At 53.0% G+C, this 24,837-nt stretch overlaps 1 protein-coding gene across 1 annotated transcript in view; it reads left to right on the top strand.

Annotated features, from left to right (window-relative positions):
* The first annotated feature begins 382 nt into the window (after positions 1–382).
* Positions 383–24,837, top strand: part of PLEKHD1 (pleckstrin homology and coiled-coil domain containing D1) — a 29,115-nt gene continuing 4,660 nt past the window's right edge. Inside the window, exons 1-8 of the mRNA XM_007454441.1 lie at positions 383–531; positions 13,774–13,867; positions 14,195–14,284; positions 14,515–14,591; positions 15,437–15,528; positions 16,526–16,578; positions 21,606–21,700; positions 24,339–24,432. Coding sequence (XP_007454503.1) covers positions 383–531; positions 13,774–13,867; positions 14,195–14,284; positions 14,515–14,591; positions 15,437–15,528; positions 16,526–16,578; positions 21,606–21,700; positions 24,339–24,432 — 744 coding nt within the window. The remainder of the gene's footprint in view (positions 532–13,773; positions 13,868–14,194; positions 14,285–14,514; positions 14,592–15,436; positions 15,529–16,525; positions 16,579–21,605; positions 21,701–24,338; positions 24,433–24,837) is intronic.

Here is a 24,837-nt window from a genome sequence, read left to right as displayed (position 1 = left end):
CACCTGCCCCTCCCAGCCAATCGGGGCCACCAGAATTGGGGCTGTCTCAGGGAGGGGGGTGGGCGATGCTGCTGGCTGGAGGCTGAGCCTCCCTCCCCGCCGAGTTCCCGCCTGGCCCGGCGCAGCCCCGAGCCCTAGCCGCAGGCTGCGCGCCTCTCGCCAGTTGCTGCGGCGCTCCGGGCTCCGCGCGCTTTAACGCAGCAGCTCTCGGTCGGGGCCGCCCCGCGTCTCCGCCTGCTGCGACGCGCCCCGACGGCGCCCGGAGGCGCCCGCCGCCGCCGCCCCGCAGCCTCCCGCCGCGCCCGCCCTCGCCCGGAGCCCCGCATCCGTGCCGGCCCCGGGGAGCGGGTGGGCCCGGCTGGGGCAGCCCCGCTGAAGCAGGATGTTCACGTCCAAGTCCAACTCGGTGTCGCCCTCGCCGTCTCTGGAGCAGGCTGACTCGGACGCGCTGGACATCAGCACCAAAGTGCAGCTCTATGGTGTGCTGTGGAAGCGGCCCTTCGGGAGGCCGTCGGCCAAGTGGTCCCGACGGTGAGTGCCCCTGCCGCGCCCGGTGAGGACCGCCGGGGGAGGGAGCCAGGGCCGAAGGACCCCCTACCAAACCCTTCATTACCGTCCTACCTCTGCCTTCCTTTGTGACCTTGGCCTCGCCCCATTTCACTCTCTACGCTGGCTCCTCCTGGAAGATGTGGATCCTAGCCTGGGCTGGGTCATCTCTGCCCGAGGCTGGTCGAGCTGGGGTGGGACCGCTGAGTTCTCTGCGGAACGGATTTAAGTCGGGTTGGGGAGAGTGGGTGTGGGCTGAAGAGATCGTGGCCGTGGTCGGAGCCCAGCTGGGTCAGATTGGGCCATACTCTGCTGCGGAGGAGGAAGCCCTGTCTCCAGCCAAAGATAAGCCTCCTGGGAGCCCCGCTGCGGTTCCGTCATCTTCACAACTCCCCTGCTCCAGGCTTCTAGAAGTGCGCTTAAGGTGGGACATGGGTGTCCTACATCCCACCCCCACTTCTGCCTACCCCCAACTGGTACATACACTGAGAGAGCTTCTGAAAGGCACCGGCCAGGAGAAGGGCCTAGAAGGCTCTGTGCCCACCCCTGGAGGAGTGATGCCAGGAGCCCCTCCAACTGTCCCTTGAAATGCATATATTTCAAGGGAGATGGGGCAGAGACTGAGGAAAGTGGGGGAAAGGATGGACTGGTCCTGTTAGAAGGATGGATCCCTTGGAAGGAGTGGTTGGGAAGGTCAGAGCAGCCTGGGTCTTTCAGCATCAGCTTCCTGGTCCCAACTCAGAGGCCACACTCCCCAGACATCAGCAGCTACTTTCCACTCATAAATGAGCCTGGAAGGTATTGGAGGAAGGGGGAGTTCACAGCCCTGAATTTGCAGGAAGCTCCCAATGCTGGTTTCAGGAGCAATGGGACACCTTCTGGACAGCTTTCACCTTCAAGCCCATCTCAGTTCTGAGGTTTGCTATGGAATGGCCTAGTGAACTCAGACCCTGATCGGCCCCTCCCTGGAGGCATGATCCTGCCCAGGAAACTAGGATTGTGTCTAGATGCCCCTTCCCAACCCACACTATGAGTCTGCCCCTGAGCAGTGGGGGCTTCATACGTTCCCAGGAACACAGTTCACGGAGACATGGTAGTGGTTGGTTCCGATGTTCTGTTTTGATGAATAATTTAGTATGTCTGCAAGACCACAGAACAAACGGAGCTGTAGATGGTGTTTCACATTTTACGTACCTGGTTTCGCATACTTTTGTTAGTTCTGCTGGATTTCACTCTAGGGTTTAATGGGATGTAGGCTCCTTGAGTTCCTCCGAAGTTCAGCTGATCTCTGATCCCCTGAATGGAGGCCTGGGGCAGCGTGGAGAGCATCTTGTGAGGGGTTTCCAGGGCTGTGCTGTCTGAGCTGCAGTTCCCGAGCGCCAGGAGCAAGCTTGTCTCTACCAGGGCGCCCGAGTGGTGGTGGGAAGGCTGCCTATAACTTTAAGAACCATTAGCCGAGTGCCCCATCACCACTTTTACCTCCGCTACTCCAGGCAGCCCACACTCCTCCACTGGGTCTGGCTGCTGTCCTTGGTATTACCTCCGGACATCCAAGATGTCTCTTTCCAGGCATTTTCACCTGATTGCATCCCTAGTAAATGCTAGGGGTCTGCAACCCTCAGGTTCTGTCCCCTAGCCCCCCTCACCCACAGGTGTGGGGACCTGGCCCCTGCAGCTACAGTTGATGCCAGGGCTGGGAGGTGTTGGGGACAAAAGCTCCAGCTCAAAGCACAGTGATGGAGCCAAGGGGGCCTTGGAGAGCTGTAGTGCCCCCACCCCAAGAATCTCCACCAGTAACCCCTACAGCCACTCAGAAACCGTCCAATCCAAGTCAGAACAGCGTACGTGCCCTGCAAAGTCAAGCCCTCCAGCCCCCTTCCAAGGAGACTGTCACTTCTCTTCCCTTCCTTTGGGAATTCTGGAGTTGCCACTGTGAAAAGACTCCCCCTGCCCACTCTAGGCCTCTGTCCATGTTCACAGTTCTGGGAACACACCAGGCACACAAACACACACACACACACACACACACACACACACACACACACACACACAATTTAGCCTTGGATCAGCAACAGTTAGCCAGAGAGGGTCTGGGATGGGGGAGGCATGATGCTAAGCTTAGCTCCCTTTCAATGCCCAGCAGGGGCCCCTGGGTCCCAGTTCCCCATTTGTGAAGTGGAGTCTGTGGACTCCAGCTAATTAGCAGCCACAGGAAGGCCTGGGAAGGGGCAGCTCAGGCCCGCCACTGCAGAGCCTTGCCATTAGGGCGATCGATGCCCTGGGAGGGGGACAGCTAAGAGGAGGGGCCCTGGAAAGGCTCCCGAGCCACATAAATAACGGACGGGCAGGCTGGGGGCCGCTGTGGCCAGCTGGGTTCTGTAAAACCTCTTCCACTCAGGGTGTGTTTCAGGGCTGTGCCTCCAGCTCCTGGTGCCCCAGCAGTCCTGCCCTTCCCGGGGTGGGAAGGTGCCTTTGAGCTGAAGGGTCAGCTTTTTTCCCATGAACAACAAAAAGAGAAAGGAATCAAAAACATTCCTTAGCAGAGATAAGAGGATCTGGAAGAGGTGTCTAGAGGGCAAGGTGGATGACTCTGTCCTCCCCCTAACCTGTGAGCAGTGGAGATGCGGGTGCTCAGAGACAAGGAGGAAGGGAGTAGAGCATCTCTGCCTTGGCTGGTGTCAGCCCCATGGTAGGGCTGGTCCAGCAGACAGGCCAGCTCTCTCAGGGCTTCTCATACTTTCCGCGGCATTCCAGTCCCTCTCCCAAATCCCTCCCAACACCTCCCAAGGCTGGAGCCCCTGATGAGGCGGGCCTGGCCCATTCCTTCCTGCAGCAGGAGGGTCTACACTCCCGTCCCTCCTCCCCCAGCCCCCCAGGTGTAAGGTGACCAGTGGGCCCTGAGCCTAGCCCAGCAGCAGCTCACTCTTGTGGAACATCGGTGGGTCCTGCCACAGGGAGCTGAGACTCACCGTGTCCACTAAGTGCCAGGGAAACCATGGAGACAGTGGCCTAATTTCCCAAATCTCAGGCCACAACCTGCACAGGTGTGGAAAGGTGATCTGTGCAGTTAGTGGTCATCATACCAAAAAGACTTGGGGAGACTTTCTTCACACAGAGATTTGGGTCCGGGAGTTTCATCTTTGGCTCTGAGCACCGCTTCCTAAAGGTGACACTGCGGTACTGAGCTGTCCCAAAGGTCTGAGGGGAAGAGCTAGGCTCTGCCTCACGCTAGTGACACTGGGATTTGGTCTCACTTTCTGGCTCATGTAGCGTTTCTCACAGCTGACTGGGAGGAGTCCCCCCAGCACAGCTGCAGCATTTCTGCTTGTTCTGTCCCAGCTGGAGCGTGTCTGCAGGCCCCTCTTTTTATAATCAACTTGTGTTCTCCAAACTTCTTTTAGAAGGACAGCATTTGGTGGTAGGCAGTGGCTAGGTGGCAGCTGAGGGATCTCCCCAGATCCCTCTGTCCATCGCACCCTGCCCCTTCTGAGGTGGTGGCATCGAGGTTACACGGAGTCCTTAGCTTAAGGAGATGGGTACACTCTCCGGATCGCAGCACAGCTGTAAGATGAAATTAACACCCATTATTTCAGGCTTCACTGCGGTCCTGTGATGATTCGCCTGCACCAAAGTTAAATGAGTTGGTTGTGCAAGCAAGACACACTTCCTCTCCCCGCACTCCCGAGGAGCTGGCATTAGAGGCTGTTGATGGCCTGTTTGAAAATGGGGGCCAGAACCCTTTCAGGCAATTCAACTTCCTTATGTCCAAGACTTGGAAATATAAAGCCGTTTCTTTTGAGAGCAGCTGTGGCCGTTGGTGGCAGGTGAACCCATGCTTAGAGGCAGGACCTCTGAGTTCCAGTCCCAGCTCTGCCGGTGACCAGCCGCATGACTCCGGCCGAGGCATGGCTGTGTCACATCTCACTGGCTGGCAGTGTCTCATCCACAGAATGGAAATGGATCAAATCGTGGCTTTTAAACTCTGTTCCATGGTGATTCTACAAGTGCCTCGACTCCGCCATGGGGGGCTGGGGAGAGAAGGCGGGGCTCCAAGGCTCCCTCCCGCTTCACCCAGTGCCTCTGCACCGTTATCTGCTTAACCTAGTAAACTCGTCTTTACTGTGCTGTTTGAAGAATCCTCACATTTTTTGGAGCCCCTTGGACTTATGATCTCTTCGTAAACCCTAACTTGTCATCACCCATGTATCAGTGCTTCCCAGGCAGGATTCCTCCTGTCCTGTCATCTCAGACCTAGAGCCAGGCAAGTGGCAGAGGCCAGGATGAGCATCCCCTGAGCATACAAGGCCACCCGGAAAGAATGAAAAGGGACACGCACTGAGGGCTGTGTCATTTCTACCTTCCTTCTGCCACTTCTGAAAGGGACACTTCTGATAAGCTGTCCTTCCCTGGCTCTAGGGTTTACCTGGCTTCAAACCCCACACCCCTGTTCTCAGTGTCTGAGGGGCTCAGGGATGGGGGAGCCTCTGTGCTGGTTCTGTTCTGGACGTTTGTGCCCAGGGAAGAAGGGGCAGCCAGGCTGCGTATCTCGCCTTCCTGTGAAATGTAAGCCATGGGCAGCTCGCATGTCCGCTGGGCTCTGGCTGCCCTCTTGAGAGTGAGACGTCTGGCCCAAGGTCTCATCCCACAGGAAGACTTGAGGAAGTGTAAAGCCTGCTCAGGGTTTCTGCTAATCCCTGAGGGGCTCTAAACTCTTGTTTCCTTGTTTTTGGATGAATTGGCTGCCCAGTGTAGATGCTTCTTGTTGCACTAGCAGATATGGACCCTGGCTCGTTCCTCCGTCTTCGCGCCCATCCCCCCCGCCACACAGATGCACCAGCCTCCACACAAGGTCTTTGGGGGTCTAGTAGACTGTGCTGAGGGGAAGGTTTGGCAAAGAGCAGGGTGGAGGAGGCGTTTAAATCCCAGAGGTGCAAGCACCTAGTTGAGGGTCAGCTCCCTAGTTTCTCAAGCTTTCCAGGCACCGCATCTCACTAGCATCAGAGCTGGGATTGTTCACTGCTGTCTCTTGACCCTGTAGGACCGGGGCTCGTGCAACTTCCCTGCATCCTCCTCCTCTGCATTCTCCCATCACCCCCTCCTCCCCACCGCCCTCCAGGATTTCCCCCAACTCCAAGTTTCTCTCACTCTGTGATGCAAAGCCCCTTCCAGCCCGTACGCCCACACTTGGCTTTTGCATCTCCAAACATTAAGGAGCTCGGGCAGAGTAGATGGGCCTTTCTTTGCCAGGACCCACCCAGCCTAGAAGGTACCTGTGGGTCTAAGTAACATTTTTTCCCCGCACTTCCAGCTGGATCGACTGTGAGGCCTATGTTAGCTATCAAGCTCTGCTTGAGCCCTTGTCAACCTTCAGAGCACTGAGGCGGGGAGTAAAGGTGGAGGCATAGCTTAGGAAGGTTCCCTAGTTCAGCTTGGATTGCACCTGTGTCCACCCTGTCACCTAAGCTAGTTCCTGGCCCTCATGTCATCCCAGACTCTGCTCTCCCCACTCTTGTCTATTCAACAAACCCTGCTGATTCTTATCAGCAATAACCAATAACTCTGTTATAACCAATAACTCTAATCTGCGCCTTTGCCGGGGTGTGGAGCCCTCAAAGCCACCGTCACCATGTCTACAACTGCAATTTGACCTCACAAGTGCCCTGTTTGAAACCCACTGGCAGCTCCCTTCATCTGCAAGAAGCAGCCCCACCTTCTCACAAGGACCACACGCCCCACCCTGGTCTGGTCCCCACTTGTCTCTTTGACCTTGACTCACCCCCTACTCTCCCTCCCCCCACACCACTGCCCACCCCTTTGGCACCTACCTGCCAGTAATGCCAGACATATTCTGATAACCTCGAACACACTATTCGTTGCATCTGCTGTTCCTTCTGTCTGAAATGCATCTCCCCTTTCCTCTTCCTCTCAGTTTCCTAGATACTCCTATTCATTCTTCCAAACCCTGCTCAGTTGTCACCTCCTCTCACTTGCCACTCCCTTGGCTGGACACCCAAACCATTTGTTGCTCACTGGTCTGTACTCTTCCGGTGTCTTATACAAACTTACAATGTCACAAGGTACCCTGGTGCTTTGTAATGATCCCAGCTCCCCACTTACCAGCTGTGTAACCTGGGGCATGTTACTTAACCTCTCTGTTCTCCACTTACCTCATCTAGCTCACGTGAGGAATGAGTAGTTAACAAACATTCTGATGTTACTAAAACAGTGCCTGGCACAAACGAGGAGCTTGATAAGCATTGAGTAGTTCTCAAATTATTGATTTATACCACTCTCGCTCCTGCATTTGCTCCCTGAGGGCAGGAAATCATCAAGCCCCAGGGCCCATGCTGTACCAGGCGATTCATTCACGCTGTCTGACCTGAGCCGGAGCTTACAGTCACTTTGCAGAGAGAAGCTCTAAGAAGGCAAACAACAATGCCAGGTCTGAAGCCATGAGGAGAGACAAGTGCAGTGATGAGGGGCAGGCATCAGAGAGCACAGCAGTTGAGAACCTGAGCTCTGTCAGCATGTTACGCAACCAGGTTTTTTTGCCCGACTCACAGCAAGCCAAGCACTGAGCCACCCAGGTTTACAGCAGAGGAAAGTTTTATTCACAAGGTAGCCGAGTGAGGAGACGGGAGAATAAATCTCAAATTCGTCTCGTCTCCCCGAAGGCGAGGAGCTTGGGGTATTTATGGTATAAACAAACAGGGTGGTCTGAGGTGTGGGGAGAGGTGATTGGAGGGAAGGAGGTGAGGAAATAGGTGTTCTGCACAGGCGTATCTGAGTTACAGACTCCTTCATGGGACTCATGTGCAAATTCCAGGTGAGTTTGGTATGAACCGTGGGGGAATTTGGGGCTGTGACGTCAAAAGGTCACCTATGGGGCAAGCAAGTCTATTCTGTGCAGACTGGGATCTGCCGGGTTGGGTCCCTCCGGCGTTGTGTTTACAAGCAGAGGGGTTTTAAAGAAGCCGTTCCCTTATCTGCAGTTCTGTAAGATAAGCTCAAGACTTTCTGTTAGTCACCAGTTTCTGTTATGGGTTTTTAACCCTATGGGGCACAGTTTCAGTCCTCGCCTATCTTTTGATCCAATTCCTCAGTCTTGAGGGAAGAGGCCTACTTTCTGCTGTTAAGGGGCGAAGGCCTAGAGGATTTGAGGAATGGAATTGTTTTGCATTTGATTGCAAATATGGGACCAAGGCTTTGGGTCTGGGTCTTTTCTTTTTTCTTTTTGGTGGGGTGGGGGTGGGCCTCTGGAACACTGCCGGGTATATGGGGGGTGGGGGGGTGGTCTGGGTCTTTATGTTGAAGGATCATCGTATGGATTAGAACTTGGGGCTTAAGCATGCGTGGCAAAGAGCAAGTACAGAGTTTTAGCAAGAAGGAGCGTAAGTCCTAGCAAGCACACAAAAAATGACGGTTTAAGTAATCCCTCAAATATCGACCTTATTCCTGATGGGATCCATAAGAAGATATTTCCCAGGAGATCGAATCCAGGTTCTCGTGATGACCCTTGTTGGAGCCAAGTTGTCTAATTTTCTCTCAGTAGGTTTTAACTTCCAACGTGGTATTAATATACGCATAACAGGAGCTACCGGCCACTACACATATGCCCCTCTCTCTGCTGCAAACCTCGGCCTCTCAGCATTTGGCTTGCTGCGCGTCAGGCAAACGAACCTGGTTCAGTAACAGGCAGACAGAGCTGAGTTCCCAGTTTGCCCTTTGCTAGTTGCTGAATCTTTCTGTGCCTCAGTTTCCTCACCAGTGAAATGGAAAAGCGAACACCCCCATCTCTTAGAATTGTTATGAGAGATTTAAATGAGATAATGTCAATAAAACACTTAGAAAAATGAGTGTCTTGGTACCTCATAAATGCTCCTTAATCTAGAGGTGAAAATACTTAAGTTCTTTAAAACCGGAGAGAAGAGGCAGCCAGGGTAGACACTGACCCCCCAGACACAGTCTCACGCACACTCTCTGGACTTCACCACAGCACAGTGGGCTGGACAGGGAGACCCTGAGGGCTGGGGCTGGAGACAAGGCTTCGCCCAGGACTGAAGTTGGCCTGGATAGAAGGGTGTGCCTTGGACAGGAGGGAGGGGCAAATGCAGGAAAGTGCTGTGTGTTTGGAGGACAGCGAGCTGGCCAGCTGGGCTGGAGCCAAGTGCTCCCGCCAGTAGGAGCTTTTGTGAGCACAATGGGAAAGGAGGTCTGGGGAGGCTGCGGCAGACATTGAACCTAATAATAATAAACAAAATAGTAGTAATAAAAGTAAACACTTAAGGAATATTTACCATGTGTCTCACAATGTTCGAAGTCTTTATGTGAACAAACTCATTTCATCATCCCGATAGCCCTGAGAGATGTACGTACTATTATTATCCTCAAGTTACTCTGGGGGACCTGAGACCTAGAGAGATCAGGGGACTTGCCCTGGTCACACTGCTGGTAAGTGGCAGAGCTCTGACCCTTGGCTACCCCAACCTTAACACCTACTGCCTTTGGCCCATCTGTTTCCTGCCCAGGTGTTGGCACGAAGACCAGAGTAGCTCCCAAGACAGTGTGGTGTGGGTGTAGAAACAGGGGCTGTTGTCTTTGGGTTCCAGTCCCAGCTCCACCTCTGCCCTGGCTGTGTGACCTTGTGTGTGTTACTTCACCTCTAAGCCTCAGTTTCCTCATCTGTAAAATGGGAACAAAAAGCCCTACCTTCCAGGATTGTTACATGGATCAAATACTGATACGTACGTTCTGCATGGAAGCCAGTGCATGAGAACAGCTAACTAATCAGTGACTATCTCCGGCCCTTACTCAGCCAGCCCAACTCTGCAGGGCCCAGAGGAGGCGGCCCCTGGCTTGCAGTCAGAATGAGAGGCCTGGGAGTAAGGGGACTTCGGAGAAAGGGGCAGGAAGAGGAAGTGTCCTTCTGTGCAGGGGCACTCAGGCCCTGGGCCCCCACCTGCTGAGGTGAAGCCTGAGTCATCAGCTGGAGCAGCGGGCAGGCACTGAGGCGGAGTTATAAGCAAAGCCAGCCCTTTGGGTCCTCGAAGTGTGCTTGCCAAATATGCCCTTTCTTGGGCCATCCTCTTCCTTGCCAGCCAGGGAGTCGCCCTCCTCCTCCAGGTCCGTGCCGGCTCCCCTCCCTGTGACCCTCACCCCTACCCAAACCAAACCGAGAGCAGCTGCAACAGGGCCAGTCTTGGCATGCATGGCGCATGGGCCCTTCACAACCCCTGCAGCCATGGGGGCCCTGAGGCCTGCTGAAGTCTGGCTGGTGTGGAACAAAGGCTACCCTGGACATCCGTCTTCCCCTGCCTCTCTGTGCCCTCCTTCAGAGGGCAAGGGGAGGAGGGCCGTGACATCTGGGGACACATCCTGTGTGGCAGACAAGTGCGGAGGACTTTATGTGCCTTTATCCACCGGATCCTTTCTTGCCCCTCTTGTGGCCACTAATGGATCCCTGTGCCTCCCCCACTCCCCGACACTCCCCGCCAACAATCTGTTCTCAGCCCAGCAGGCTGGCTGAACCTTTTGCAGTGTGAGTCAGATCATGTCACCCCTCTCAAAACCCTCAGTGGCTGTCCCTCTTAGAGGAAAAACCAGCCTCTAACAACTAGCAGTCTGACTTTCAGCAGGTTGTGTCACCTTTCTGCTTCATTTCTGCCCATAGAAACGCAGACACCTGCCTCATAGGATAATAGTGAATATTAAATGAATTAACAGAGGTAACTGCTTGGAATAAGGCATGGCTTGGGATAAGTGCTAAGTAAACATTAGCTTTATCATTAATGTTATTACAGTAGCCAACAGGCTCTTACACAATCTGCTTTCTACCTGGCTCCCTCTGCTGCAGCCATGCTGCAGCCTCAGTTCCTTCCAGAGCCAGGCACACTTCCGACCCCAGGGCCTTTGCACCTGCAGTTCCTCTGCCCGGAACACTAACCTCTCCACAAATATTACCTTCAGGCTCTTCCTGACCATTCTGTTTAATATCAAAACCTCCCCGACCCACCCCTCACCCCATCACTTACCCTGTTTTATTTTCCTCCATAGCATTTATCGACGTCTAGTACATGGCATTTCTTTCTTACTTATTTATCATCTGCCCTCCCACTACACACACTCACTCAAGTATAAGCTCTATGGGGACAGATATTTGCATGTCTCTTGTCCACAACTCTATCCCCAACACCCAGAACATTGCCTGGCATAGGTGGGAGTGCAGCAATTCTTTGCTGAATCAATGAATGTATCTTCATAGCGGCACCCTCATTTTATAGATGAGTTTTTTTTTTTTTTTTTTTTTTTTTGTGTTGTTCAAGGCCCACCTGTACATTTAATCTGCTGCCTGAATGAAAATATGAGGAAAAATAAATATTCTTTCAAGGTACCCTCACCAACACCCCCTTGCTTGCTTTCACTGAGACCAGTACTTTATTCTAGCATTTAACCTTGGATGAATTACTGGAATTTTAACCCATATTCTTAATTTTTTTCTTGATAGATATTACTTAGTCCTATAAAGGGCTTCACTAAAGAATCCATCAAATATAGATTCAGTGTTCTATGAAGCTGCGGAAGGTTCACTAAACCTGTGTGGTCCTGAATAGAGATTATCTTTTTTTTTTTTTTTTTTTTTTTTTATAGAGGAGCTTTGAAGGAAAGACTCAGTGAGGCTGGGAGCTTGCTTGAGGCTGTGGCTTGAGGGATGGAGACTGTTTGCCTCCAGAGCCCCATTCTCTCCCTGCCCGTGTGTCTAGTGACCTTCTGCCTGCCACCCGCACCCATCCCTGAACACAGTGCTTTGCTCTGAGTGCGGAGGGTGCTCCAGAAGTATCAGGAAAGCACGAACGTATTTATCTTAGTCAGCTCAGGCAAATACCACAGACTGAGTAAACAGTGAAACTGTTAAACCCTTCTGCTAAACAACAAATTTATTTTCTCGCTGTTCTTGGAGGCTGGAAGTCTGAGATCAGGTGCTGACATAGGCAGGCTCTGGTAAGGACCCTCTTCCTGGCTTGCAGACGGCTGCCTTCTCACTTTGTTCTCAAGTGGCAGAGTGGGAGAGCAAATGCTTCCTCCTGGAAGGCCACAGGCATGTTGGATCAAGAAGACCTCATTTAACCTTAATGACGGTCCAGAGACCCTATCTCCAGATACAGTCACATTGGGGGTTAGGGCTTCAACATATGAATCTGGGGGAACACAGTTCAGTCCAGAGCAGAATTTCAGAAGCCATTGAAAAGGGAGGAGAAGGGTCCCAGCAGGTGGCTGCCTCCCATTTTCCTGTGGGTGACGGGGCCTTGGGAATGCGTCACTCAGCCCTGTCCCGGGTCTTCTGTGAATTGGCAGAGTGATGAGCACAATCTCACTTGATCCTCGCAATAACCAGACGAGGTTGGTGTTATCACCCTCATCCTACAGGTGAATACACTGACGCTCAGAGAGGTGAGCTTACTTGCCCAAGGCCCCGCAGCTGAGAAGTGGCAGGTCTGTGTTCTTAACTACTCTGTGAATTTCCCTTGCAACTCTCTGGGGACATCTCTCTCATCCCACAGGACTGAGGGACCATGGCCCGCCCTCTAGGAGCCCAGTGTCCCCTCCAGACAAGATGAGCACACGGGGTGTGGCTATGGAGCTAAGTGCCAAGCGCGTGGCCAGTCAGCAAGTGCGGGAGGAACTCCGACGGCAGTGTGGGCTGGGCTGGTCACCAAGGGTGAGGCAGGTTCAACCAGTGGGCACTCCTGGGAGAGCTGCACAATCTCCTTTCCAGGATCATGCAAAACATAGTAAGGCAGTAGGCAGTGAGCTCGGTGTTCACCTCAAGCGGAGAGGCTGAAGGGCAGAAGTGGTGGGAAGGCCAAGAAGATGGTCAGGGGTCAGGTGCTGGGGGGCCCAGGAGGTGCCTGCAGTTCCGCAGAGGGTGGTATTCGTGTGTTCTTCCTCCACTGGGGGAAGAGTTGGCACTAGCAGGATGTCACCTCGGAGGTCCACAGCTCCCCTCAGTATCTGGCTGGGCAGAGAGGGTCGGTGCAAATAAAGAACGTGGTTGGGGTGAGGCACACAGCAGAGGACAGAGCTGAGCTCCTTTCCTAGGGGAGGTGAGACGGTAGCTGTCAGCCATGCCAGCGACCCTCCCGCTGTAGCCGCGGCCTCAGGAAGGGTCCCGGGGCTGGTGGCACCTTCAGAGATTCGCCAGCAACTTTTCAAGCCCCTCCCAAGAGGGTGTGTCCAACCGGTGATGTGCTGATAAATATTTAACAACTGGCTCTCTTGGGAGGCGGGTGGGGTGCAGCACTGCTTTGTAACATTTGATGATTTTCATGGTGTAAAAACTCACAGTATGACTGATATCAGCTACCAATACGGTGTCACTGAACACAGAGCCGGGGAGAGTCGCGCTGTTGGCTGTCATGAGCCCATCTGAGCCCTGTTTCTGGCTCCCCCAAGTCCCATGGCTCCAACAGTGACATTAGCAGGGGCCCTGGGAGGAAGGAGCCAGCCACTCTGAGTGTCCCAGAGCCTCGGGGCTCTCAGTTCCAATTGGATCTTCCCCTGGAGGGCACCTGGTGTCTTATCCTAGTCAGCTCCAAGCACGAGGTCTGTGAGAGTCCCTAAGCCATGCTCCAGCTGTGGGTGTCAAAGTCAGAAAGCACCAAGGGCCCAGAGATCCTAAGTTAGACCCACATCCCAGAAGGAGGCTGTGGAGCAGCTGAGCCCAGAGGCAATGCGGGTGTCACGTGTAGGCGGCAGGCCTGGCCTCACCAGCCTGGTACCCACACCCCATTTGACTGCCAGTCTTCAGGACCACTTGTCAAAAGACCCACCTCGGGATCCTGTGTCTTCTTGCCCTCCTTCTGCCTCTCCTGGGGTCGACCCTAAGGGGCCAATATGATGACTCACGGGGCTGAAGGTACCTGAGGGGAAGGACCACAGATACCCACTGTGTGGCGGCTCAGGGGGCTGGAGGAGCCAGTTGTGGAAGCCACTGAAGGCCTCTTGTGCCCACTTCCACTGGTGCAAGGGTTGGGCTGCCTGGTGGTGGGTGACTGACCAGCTGAGGCCTTTGCCCAGATGTGGCACATGAGTTGGTGAGGATGAGTCTGAGCTGGTGTCCCCAGGGGCTCCCCATGTCAGCGTGGGCCCCTCAAGGTTACTCTTGTCGTCCCGAGAAACCTCACCCCTTCTCTCTCCTGGTTGCCCCTCCTTCCCCACCGCCTGCTATAGGTTTTTCATCATCAAAGAGAGCTTTCTTCTTTACTACTCTGAGAGTGAAAAAAAGAGCTTTGAAACCAACAAATATTTCAATATACATCCTAAGGTGAGGGGGCCTCTCCCCAGGGCCACAGCGGGGGAGGGCCCAGTGGGGACAACGGGGGCTGGTATCCTCTGAGGGTAGGGTACCATCTGTTGTCCTGCTCTGGTCAGGGAGTCTGGAAAACAAGTCCTTCTGGGGGCACAAGCCACCCTGGCCCCCTCCTGGCCTGGGTCCCTGCCCTCCAGTGCCCCCTCTGGGAAAGTTCTGGTCTGGCTTCCTCTCGGGCCCTGGGCAACACCTGGCTATGGCTGAGGGCTCCCAGAGGCCTTGAGTGACCTGGGCTGGGCGGGGGTGGGGGTGGGGTGGGCGCCTCTAATGATTCTTTCTCAGGGTGTCATCCCTCTGGGGGGCTGCCTGGTGGAGGCTAAGGAAGAGCCCAGCATGCCCTATGCCATGAAAATCTCCCACCAGGATTTCCACGTGAGTAAGGCTCTCCCCTTGGCCTGGGTTCAACAGGGGCAGAGCAGCTTCTCTGGGACCCCAGGCTCCCTAGGGGCAACCCCTCCAGTGGGCTGGCCTGGGAAGAGTGTCAGTGACTTGCGGATGTCGGGAGGGAGAGCAGAACAGGGCCTGCAGAGGCCTGGCCGTGGCCTCCATGGTCCTCAAGGTGGCCTCCTCTCAGGCACAACCATGGCTCCTCTTCCTGGCAGGGGAACATCTTGCTGGCTGCCGAGTCGGAGTTTGAGCAGACCCAGTGGCTGGATATGCTGCAGGAGTCTGGGAAGGTGTAAGTGCACACGGGCAGGAGGGGTCAGCCTGAGGGTCCAGAAGGGGAAAGGGTGTGGGCTGTGCCGACCCTGATCTCCCTGCTTCTCTGCTGGGATCCCGGTGGGCACTGAGCATCCTAGGAGAGGGCAGGGTGGGGAGGACAGGGCTGTGGGAGCTGGTTATTGTGGGGAGAGGAGACAGACCAGGTTTCGAGCATCTTTGGGGGGTCTCCTAAGTGAGCTTTGAGCAAAGTGTGTTTGCTTGTCTAGCGTCACAGGTGGCAGACGTGGGCACCGTTTGTCTCCAACTCTCAGGAACAAACCCAGCATCGCTAGGAGGATTTGGCTGCCTCCTGACACCCGTCTCATCTCCCCAGGCCCATAATTAACCCTAGCTCAGACCAGAGCTGGTGCTTTGTACATCAGAGTCCAGATCACAGAAACCTCCAGCCCAGCACTATCCATTTGCGCACAAACCCCTGTCCCAGCACCTGCCTATTCATGCTGTGTCGTGCTTTTAGTTCCACAAATAATGCTGAGTACCTGCCCCGTGCCAGGCCTTGTGCCAGGTGGTGGGCATTCAATGGTGTAGAAAGCAGTCCAGGAAGCAATCTCTTCCCTGCTCCCAAAGTTCTGTTGGCCCAGCCCACGGTGGCCCACTTTGCAGCCTGGGCCAGCCTCCGGGGACTGTAACTGATCGATGCTGGTGGCGTGCCCAGAGCCGCGGGTGCCGAGGTGAATGCGAGCTGGGATTCTGGAGGAGAAAGAATGGCGAGTACACACCATGCACATTCTCTTTCTCCTCCGCCCTTTTGTTTTAACGATTTTGTGTTTCTCTCCTGTCCCATCTGCCCTCCCTCCCCAGGACTTGGAAGAATGCCCAGCTGGGAGAAGCCATGATCAAAAGCCTAGAGGCCCAGGGGCTGCAGCTGGCCAAGGAGAAGCAGGAGTATTTAGGTTGGCTGAGGGATGGGCTGGAAACTGAGGGTCCCCGACGGTAGCATTTCAGGGCCGGGGGCTGCAGCCCAGGGCTTGATGCAGGACTGAGAGAGCGTGTCTTGGGTGGGGCTTAGCAGGCTATGAGGAGCCAGAGACTGGCTCGGAGCCTGGAGGGCTCTATGGCGTGATACATGTCCTCTGGGCCAGCGTGACAGGAGGCAGGAGAGCCTGATGGTTAGGAGCCTGGCCTCTGGACCCAGCTTTGTCATTTATCCATCAGCTGTGTGTATCTTTAGGCAGCTCAGCCTAAGTTTCAGTTTCCTCATCCTTAAAATGGAGACATTTTTGTTCCTAGCTTTTAGAGGTGGTATGAGGATCAGGTTAAATAAGAAAATGCCTGGAAGCTCTTGTGTCAGGCATGCGGTAAGGGTCCCACTAATGGAATTGATGTTATCCTGCCCAGGGCCCCAAAGGTCTGGACTTGGTCCCAGTTATGACCCCCAGCCCACTTTAAGGTTCTAGGCCCCTGTGTTCCTGACTGGCTGGTAGGCACGCTCTGTTTGAGAAAGAAGGAGGTGAGCCTGGGAAGTCGGTCCTTTGCCTGGGACCCTCTCCCCTGCTTAGACAAGTGGGGCCCCAGCACTGGTTCCCCTCTGCCTGCTCCAGACACCCTCTGCCCCCAGAACCTGCCCTGCCTCACTAGCCAGACACCAGCACAGAGGTTAGCAGCACCCCGGGGGTGCAGAGACCCACCTGAGCTTCCAAAGATGAGCTGTCATTGTCTTATGAATGCACAAAGCAGGGACAGTGCCGGGACAGGAGTGTAGCAGCTCAGGCCAGCGTGGAGCTTCCATCCCCGGGAGCTGCCCCACCCCCTCTGTCTGGCCTGGGCACGGCAGTGCCGACCTCTTCCTTGGGAGGAGCTGGGGGTGATGGAGGTGATCGCAGGCACTGACCCCTCAGGACTGGATCTGGAGTGAGCTTTTCGTGACAGCGTGTGTGCTTGCTTTGGCAGACAAACTGATGGAAGAGACTGAAGAACTCTGCCTTCAGAGGGAGCAGAGAGAGGTAGGGGCACATCGAGGCTGCTCCCCGCCGCCTCCCGCTCTGTGGGCCCTTTCACAGCCACAGTGTACTGACTTGTGTTCCTGGCATTAGGGAGTGGTGTAGGGGAGATGGGCACCCAGACAACTCGCTGGGAAATCAGACGCGCAGAGCAGGGAGGCCAATGAGATGACAGTGCTTGGGACTTGGTGTTGCTTCTTGGCAAGAAGTGTATTTCTCCTTGCCAGTCCCGGGGGAGGAAAATAAAAAGGGTGGGTGATCACTTTCTAGAGAAAGGGCCATTCAAAAATTTTATAAGCTGTGTCAGGAGGTAATGAGCTGCTTGTCACTGGTGATACTCACAGGAGGCTGCGGTGGCCTTTCTCATCCATAGCGGGGCTTCTGGCACCATAAAGGTGATTGGGTTGGATGATATCAGAGGTTCCTTCATCCTCTAAATGTCAACATACAAGTTCTAAGGAGGCCAAGCATTGGCTGGGGGCAGGCTGTGGTGTGAAGGAGACCCTTGCCTCATTTGAAGACGGGGGCTGCTGAAGTCCATGCCGTTTGGCATCTCCATGCAGCACTGGGCCTTGCCTGTTCTGAGAAATCACGACCACCCCTGAAGGGCAGGGTAGGATAGTGGTTAGTGGTGCTGACTTGGAGTCAGGCTGCCTGTGTCTGGATTGGACCTTTGCTGCTTCTGGCTGTGTGACCTTGGGCAAGTTACTTAACCTCTCTGAACATTAATAGTCTCATGTGAAAAATGGGGATAATAATAGAACCCATCCTATCAGGGATGTTTTGAGGATTCAGTGAGGTGTTACACAGAAAGTGCTTAGCACATAGTACGTGCTTAATGAACATTTACATTTGTTAGTGTTATGATCATTAATTAGCCCATCCTGCACTTGAACTGCCTGGGCCCCAAGCCCCAGAGTGGCATACGCTGAGGTGCCTGCAGAGGGAGGGCCTGATTTGGTCCACTTCTCTTTGCCTGGTGCCTGTTCCTTGTCTCTCCCAGGCAGGTCCAGGGCTGGGCCCGTCAGCCTGGGCTCAGTGCCTGCCTCTCTGACTTGACTCTTGCAAACTTCTCACCCTTTCCAACCACCCGTCACTGGGCTCGGAAACGGGCCCGACAGTCAAGAAGCATCATGGCCCTGTAGCACCCCAAACGCTCCGGGGCCTGGCAGAGCACCTGGCCCAGGATGGGTGCATGATAAATGTTGTGGAATAACTCGATGAATGAATATTTTTGATTCTTATAATTTTACATTACATCTTGATTTTAATCCAGTAGGACAATCCACCCTCATTTTTCTTCTTCCAAAAATTTATTAGATATTCTTGCCCAATTTTTCTTCCAGCTGGACTTCAGTATCATTCTGTCAATTACAAAACAAACGAACAAAAAACCCAAACCCAAACAAACAGAAAAGAAAATCTATTGAGGATTTGTATTAGGATTGCATGGATCTGAGGATTGGCATCATGAGGGCATTGAGCTTTCTCCCCCCAGCAGTGTGTGGGCCTCTGGGTCCGGGCTGTCATCTGGGTTCTTCCCACATTAGAATTTTGGCATTTTCTTCATACAGTTCTGTACATTTTGAAAAGTAAGACTTTTGGTGGATTGTCAGCAACTTAAAAGCAGGTAATTTAGGAAGCCAGGGGATGGGATGGAGTGACAGACACAGCCGCTGGCAGAGAGAGACAGACTTATCCATCAGAGAGACTAAATCTGGGACAGCAGTCAGCCCGAGGAAAATTTAGACACTCTATCTAGGTCTTTAGCCAGGAAATGAGGCCAGCAGAGACCCACTGCTCACAGACATTGCTTAAAGCCATAGCACGCTGAAGGAAGGAGACCTGCCACCTGTGAACGTCCTGGGTCTTGGGTACAAAATGTGAGCAAGACTGACTTGGGTCCAGCTTGGGTCCACCTTGGTGAAGGCTGCTCTGGGCTGGCAGGAGGGAGAGGATGCGCTCAGGTTCTCATTTCAGTGTCAGCCGTGTGCTCTAGATTGGGACTAGAACTCACGGAGTGATTCTGTCAAGGGTTTTCCTGCCTTAACTTGTTCATCTATATTATGGATCCACCTGCCCCCTTCACCTTTCCCATCTCCACTCCAGGTCACAGGGATGGTCCGGGAGTACCTTGCTTGGGCCACTTAGAAAGGCATTTGGTACAATGGCCCAGTGAGAAGTTGAAGATTCTCTGGTCTCCAAGAGGCAGTCTGGTTTAAAAGGAGACTCAGGGTCTGGTACCAGTCTATCACTGACTGTGTGACCTTGGACAAATTCGGCTCTGTGATGCTCCAGTAAGAGCGATGGCTGTGCCTGGCTAGCTCCCAGGTTGCTGAGGGGCTCAGTGAAATAGAAGCCGGGGAGTGCTTTGTGGACCGGTAAGGCCTGTGCAGATACGCACTGTGTGATGGTGCAGCTCTGACATCCTCCACTTGGCAGAAAGGGCGGAGAACTCTTGGGGTACGAGCTGAGAGTTCAAAGGGAGCCATCCTGGGCTCTTCTGCCCTGGGGTCAGAAGACAATGCCGTTCCTTGGGTGCAGGTCCCTCAGTTGTCCCTGGCTCCCTTATCATCACTCTTATCCCCTGGAGGAGGGCCAGCCTGCCTACCTTCCCTTTTCTGGTTGAACTGTGAGAGCTCAGCCTTGCATGTGGGCAGGCACATGGGAAATCAGAAATGCCCAGGGCCAAGTCAGGCAGGGTTCCTGCCATGCGGGGTGCTCCCAGTCAGAACTGACTCTTGGAGCTGGAAAGGACGGCCCCTTTCAAGGTGAGGCTCTCTGCCGACCTCCCTGACGGATACTGATCCTGATTCTGGTATGGGCAGCTCACTACCTCCGGAGGTATCCTTTGCATCATTGCTCCACTATTTGGAAGCTCTTCCTTCCATGGAGCTGGAATTTGCCATCTAGTGCCTTCTTTCCAACCTCATACTTTGGCAACTTAAGTCAGGTGCAAGAGTCAGAAGCACAAGCATGATGTGGTGGAAAAAGTCTTCAGCTGCAGGGGGTCTTAGCTGACCTCAGTCATGGCAGCGGTGCCTCAAACAGTCATGCCGTCTTGGTCTGCATGAACAGAAAGTTCTGGCTGCTTCAGCTTTACAGGTTGTGTGTTCCACTCCAATCAGCATGCTTAGGCTCTACCTGGACATCAGCTTCATTTAAGAATCATCCAGATGAAATGGAAGGTGGAAAGGAAGGGAGCAACCAGGAAGGAGATTTTCTTTCTTTTTCCTCTTTAATATAGAACTTTAACCCCTAATGGTAGAAATTGTGCTCTTTGTAGAAAATTTGGAAAACATGAAGAAAACATATTCTATCCTTAACCCCACAACTGATCGGTAATTACTGTCAACTTTTTCTTTTTAATTTATTTTATTTATTTAGTTTTGGCTGTGTTGGGTCTTCGTTGCTGCACACGGGCTTTCTCTAGTTGCGTCGAGCGGGGCTGTTCTTCGTTGCGGTGCGCAGGCTTCTCACTGTGGTGGCTTCTCGTTGCGGAGCATGGGCTCTAGGCCCACGGGCTTCAGTAATTGTAGCTCGCGGGCTCTAGAGCGCAGGCTCAGTAGTTGTGGCGCACGGGCTTAGTTGCTCCACAGCATGTGGGATCTTCCTGGACCAGGCCTCGAACCCGTGTCCCCTGCATTGACAGGTGGATTCCTAACCACTGCGCCACCAGGGAAGCCCCTACCGTCAACTTTTTGGTGTTTTTCCTTGGTCTTTTTTCCTATTTAATATTCTTATATATATCTTAAACATAATAGGATCACATCAGATATTCAGTTTTATGGCCTTTTTCATGATACCTTTCATTTCACCTTCATTAACACTGTACCTTCAGCAGTCTTCCATGTCATTGAATGTTCTTTGAAAACATTAGTTTTAGTGACCCCGGGGTCACTAATCGGACTCTTCCCTTTCCTTTGGGTTTTATTCCTTCTCTGATTCTCCTCAAAGCCAAGGGCAACTTCTCCCTACAGGCAGCCCCACTCCCTGGTGGGGTTTCCATTTCTTGAGAACAAAGCCCCAGGGTGAAGAATGAGGGCATAATTTGGAGCTAGAAGATGAGAGAGAAAGTGGATCTAGAAATAATATCCTCCCACAGCGTAAAATGTGGAAGAACAAAACAGTTGTCACAAAATGCTTCTAACCACCCTTCGCTTGAAGTGCACCCCTCAATACCACCTGCCACTGAACCCCAGGAAAACAGAACCCCTGGGGGGCACCTGCTTGCTGGGAAAACACTTGAGCTCGCCGGCAATCCTGAAGGGACTGGTCTGGTTCCCTGGGCCAGCTTGTCCTGGGCTTTCTGGCTATACTGTTCCCTTGGGGGTGAGTCCAGGGGAGGCTGCAGCCATCTGTGCTCATTGTTTCCCGGATGCCTTGAGGAAAAAGGCTTTACTCTCTGACTTTGGAATTGGGAATAGCTTTCCTTCGCAGCTTCTAACAGATGCCACTCCAGGGGTCTTTAATGGAAATATACACACACACATTTCCCTCCAGGGCTTGGGGGCTAGCCAACACGCCTTAGGGTGTGAGTGACTGGAGTTGCCCAGTGGAGCAGACATCTAGAATTATCATCACATCCTGTCGCAGGAAATAATGTTGGGATCCTTTCTAAACCCTAGCTCAGCATGCTAAGTGTGTTCTTGTTTTGTTTTATTTTTTATTAATTTATTTTTGAAATTTTTATTGTAGTATGGCTGATTTACAATGTTGTGTTAGTTTCAGGTGTACAGCAAAGTGATTCATTTCTATACACACACACACACACACACACACACACACACACACACATATGTATGTATATATATTCTAAGTGCGTTTTAAGTGAACCCAGTTCATCACAGATCTCGGTTTCATTGAGACTGTGTGTCACTGAATGGGACCAGGGCTCCTCAGGGCTTAATTCCAAGTCTGGTGCAGACTGTGCTGAACCCCAGAGGGTCCCCTGGGTTAGAGTGAGGCTTTCTGACCTCAGGAGCCCTTTGCTGCCTGTGACTCTTTTCTTCCTCTCTGATTCTCTTTAGGAGCTTGAGCGCCTGAACCAGGTGCTGGAGGCCGAGAAGCAGCAGTTTGAGGAGGTGGTACAGGAGCTGAAGATGGAACAGGAGCAGATCAAGAGGTGGTGGTGGGGCTTCCCTGGTGGTGCAGTGGTTGAGAGTCCGCCTGCCGATGCAGGGGACACGGGTTCGTGCTCCAGTCTGGGAAGATCCCACGTGCCGCGGAGCGGCTGGGCCCGTGAGCCATGGCCGCTGAGCCTGTGCGTCTGGAGCCTGTGCTCCGCAGTGGGAGAGGCCACAGCAGTGAGAGGCCCGCGTACCGCAAAAAAAAACAAAACAAAGAGGTGGTGGTGGTGCCTGGGGGCAGGGGGCGGGGGCAAGGTGCACCCAGGCTAGGACACGTAGGACCCATGTTTCCTGTTAGGCTGGAGAGGCCTCCCCCCAGGAGATCCTCACTGCTTGATGACTTGGTTTGGATCTGTCCTCCCAATGCTCCGGGCCTTGGGGTGTGCCCAGAAAAAGCTGCAGACCCCACACCGATGGGCCACTTCTGCACCCTGGAGCATGAGGCATGGGCAGGTGCAATCAGAGATCACCATGAGCAATGACCCCCTCCTGCCTCGGGCAAACCTCCCTTACCCGGGGCAGACAGGTCAGGCTGGTCTGGAGGTGCCCTTGGCCAAAATCCGCTACATTCCCTGTCTTTCCTGCACAGTCTCTTCACATTCTGGCTAATGATGTCTGTCCATTGGGATCTTTAGTCTGTGTATGGTTTGCACACAAGTTGCATATTATAATCATCTAAGAGGATTAGAATGTGCTGAAGTTAGGACCCAGAAATCTATACAGTAAGTCCCCTACACATGAACGAGTTCCATTCCAAGACCTTGTTCCTAAGTCCAATTTGTAAGTCCAACAGATTTAGCCTAGGTACCCAACTGACCCAATTGGCTGTATAGTACTGTACTGTAATAGGTTTATAATACTTTCCACACAAATAATACATAGAAAACAAACACAGAAAATAAAGAAAACTTTTTCGATCTTACAGCGTAGTACCTTGAAAAGTACAGTAGTACAGTACAACAGCTGGCATGCAGGGGCTGGCATCGAGTGAACAGGCAAGAAGAGCTACTGACTGGAGGAGGGAGAGGAGGTGGGAGATGGTAGAGCTGAAGGATCGTCAGCAACAGGAGATGGAGGACAAGCTGCAATTTCACTCACACGTGACGTTGATGGCACAGGTTCTGGTTCCTTGCTGGATTCAATTCTATCTACCCTCTTGAAAAAACGATCCAGTGATGTGTGGGTAGTAGCTCTTTCCTGGGCTTGAGATAAAGATACTGTACTCTGTACTCTATACAGTGCCGTACAGTGAAGTACACAAAAGCACAACCATTTGTAGAGCATGCACGCACGTGACAATGTACGCCAGACACGTAAACTAACTTACGTGATTGGATGTGCGAATGCATGTTCACATCTTTGAAAGTTTGCAACTTGAAGGTTCGTATGTAGGGGACTTACTGTACTTTAAAAAGTTCTCCAGGTCGTTACTTTTTCTTTTCCTTTTTTTTTTTTTCTGCGTTGGTTATTCATTGCTGCTCCCGGGCTTTCTCTAGTTGTGGCGAGCGGAGGCTACTCTTCATTGCGGTGCAGGGGCTTCTCATTGCGGTGGCTTCTCTTGTTGAGGAACACGGGCTTAGGTGCTCCACGGCATGTGGGGTCTTCCCGGACCGGGGATCAAACCTGTGTCCCCTGCATTAACAGGCGCATTCTTAACCACTGTGCCACGAGGGAAGTCCCTCCAGGTCATTCTATGTAGCCTATCCATGAATTTGGAGACAACTGCTCTGGTTACTGTTCATGGTGCTGGTTGTTGTCACCATCACCATCATCATCATCACCAGCACCATCATCACTACTGATTATCAGTGATAGCCCAGAGAGTGTTCTTGAAACAACTTTATAAAAGAAAGTCATTAGACATGTGTTTTGGGGATGGAGCTCAGAGACTCTCATCAACTAATAGCCAAGAACCTGCTCACTTCCAGAATTGTGCCAGACCCTGGAATGGAAGATAAGCCCTCTCTCCCTTGAGGATCTGGTTGGGAAAACCAGACTCACACCCAGGAAACATCAACAATGTTTACAATAATGTACAAACAGGTGCTCAAGGGCACAGCACAGACCCCCTGTTTTATGGGGATTAAGATATATGTGTGACCCCTGTGGGCTTCAACAGAGGTTAGATTGTGCTGGGCCTTGAAGGGTGGTAGGAGTTGGAAAATGGGTGGGAGAAGGAAAAGGCATCACAAGCAGGAGGAAGGGAAACCGGGTGTAAAGGCCCAAGGGGACCCAGGCTTGTTAAGACAGCAGCAAGGAGTTTGTCACCCCAGAGAAGGGCCTCAGCCATGTCCCATGTCAGAGTGAGCAGATTGTAGCAAGGGCTGTCCAGGGAAGACAGGGTGAGGCCATTGTTTCTCCAGTGCTCCTCTTTGCCCTTGGGGTGGCCCTGGATTTATTTTGACAGATTCGTGTACACCTGGAGCAAGTGACTTCAGCCCCACTCGGCCGGGATCTCCTCCGTTCAGCCCTGGGCTCCTACAGCTGCTGGCAGCACCCAGCCATGTGAGGGGCTGGCCTTCCAAAGAGCCCTCTGAGCTGTATAGGGAAGCCGAATAGGCTTCTGTGAAGCAGAATCCACAAAGGGACCTGGGAGGGGTGGGCACTGCCATACCCAGCCCTCTGTCCCTGCAGGGAGCTAGAACTGACTGCAAGATGCCTCAAGGGTGTGGAGCAAGAGAAAAAGGAGCTGAGGCGCCTCACAGAGTCCTTACAGCAGATGCTGGAGGTGAGGGGCCACTGGCGGGCTGGCTGCCTGGAGGGAGCCATGGTTGGTTGGGCCACGTGATACAGTTTTTTCCAGCAGTGTTGCCCCAGAGAGTTATCTGCAAGGGAAACGGGGCACGAAGGGGAGCTGATCTAAAGGGTTTCTTCTCTGTGGACCATTGGGAACTCCAGCTGACACTTGAGGCTCAAAGCAGATCCCAGAGGGGCAAATTCAAGTTTGCCCTGGCTATGACCGTGGCCTTAGGAAATCTGCCTTCTTCAGTGCTTATATATATATATATATATATATATATTCAGATTCTTTTCCCCTATAGGTTATTACAAAATACTGAGCATAGTTCCCTGTGCTATACAGTAGGTCCTTGTGGGTTATCTATTTTACATACGATAGTGACTCACAAACAGA

The sequence above is a fragment of the Lipotes vexillifer genome, unplaced genomic scaffold (assembly GCF_000442215.2).
Source record: "Lipotes vexillifer unplaced genomic scaffold, Lipotes_vexillifer_v1.1 scaffold197, whole genome shotgun sequence".
NCBI lineage: Eukaryota > Metazoa > Chordata > Mammalia > Artiodactyla > Lipotidae > Lipotes > Lipotes vexillifer.
This window is presented reverse-complemented; position numbering and strand designations above follow the sequence as displayed.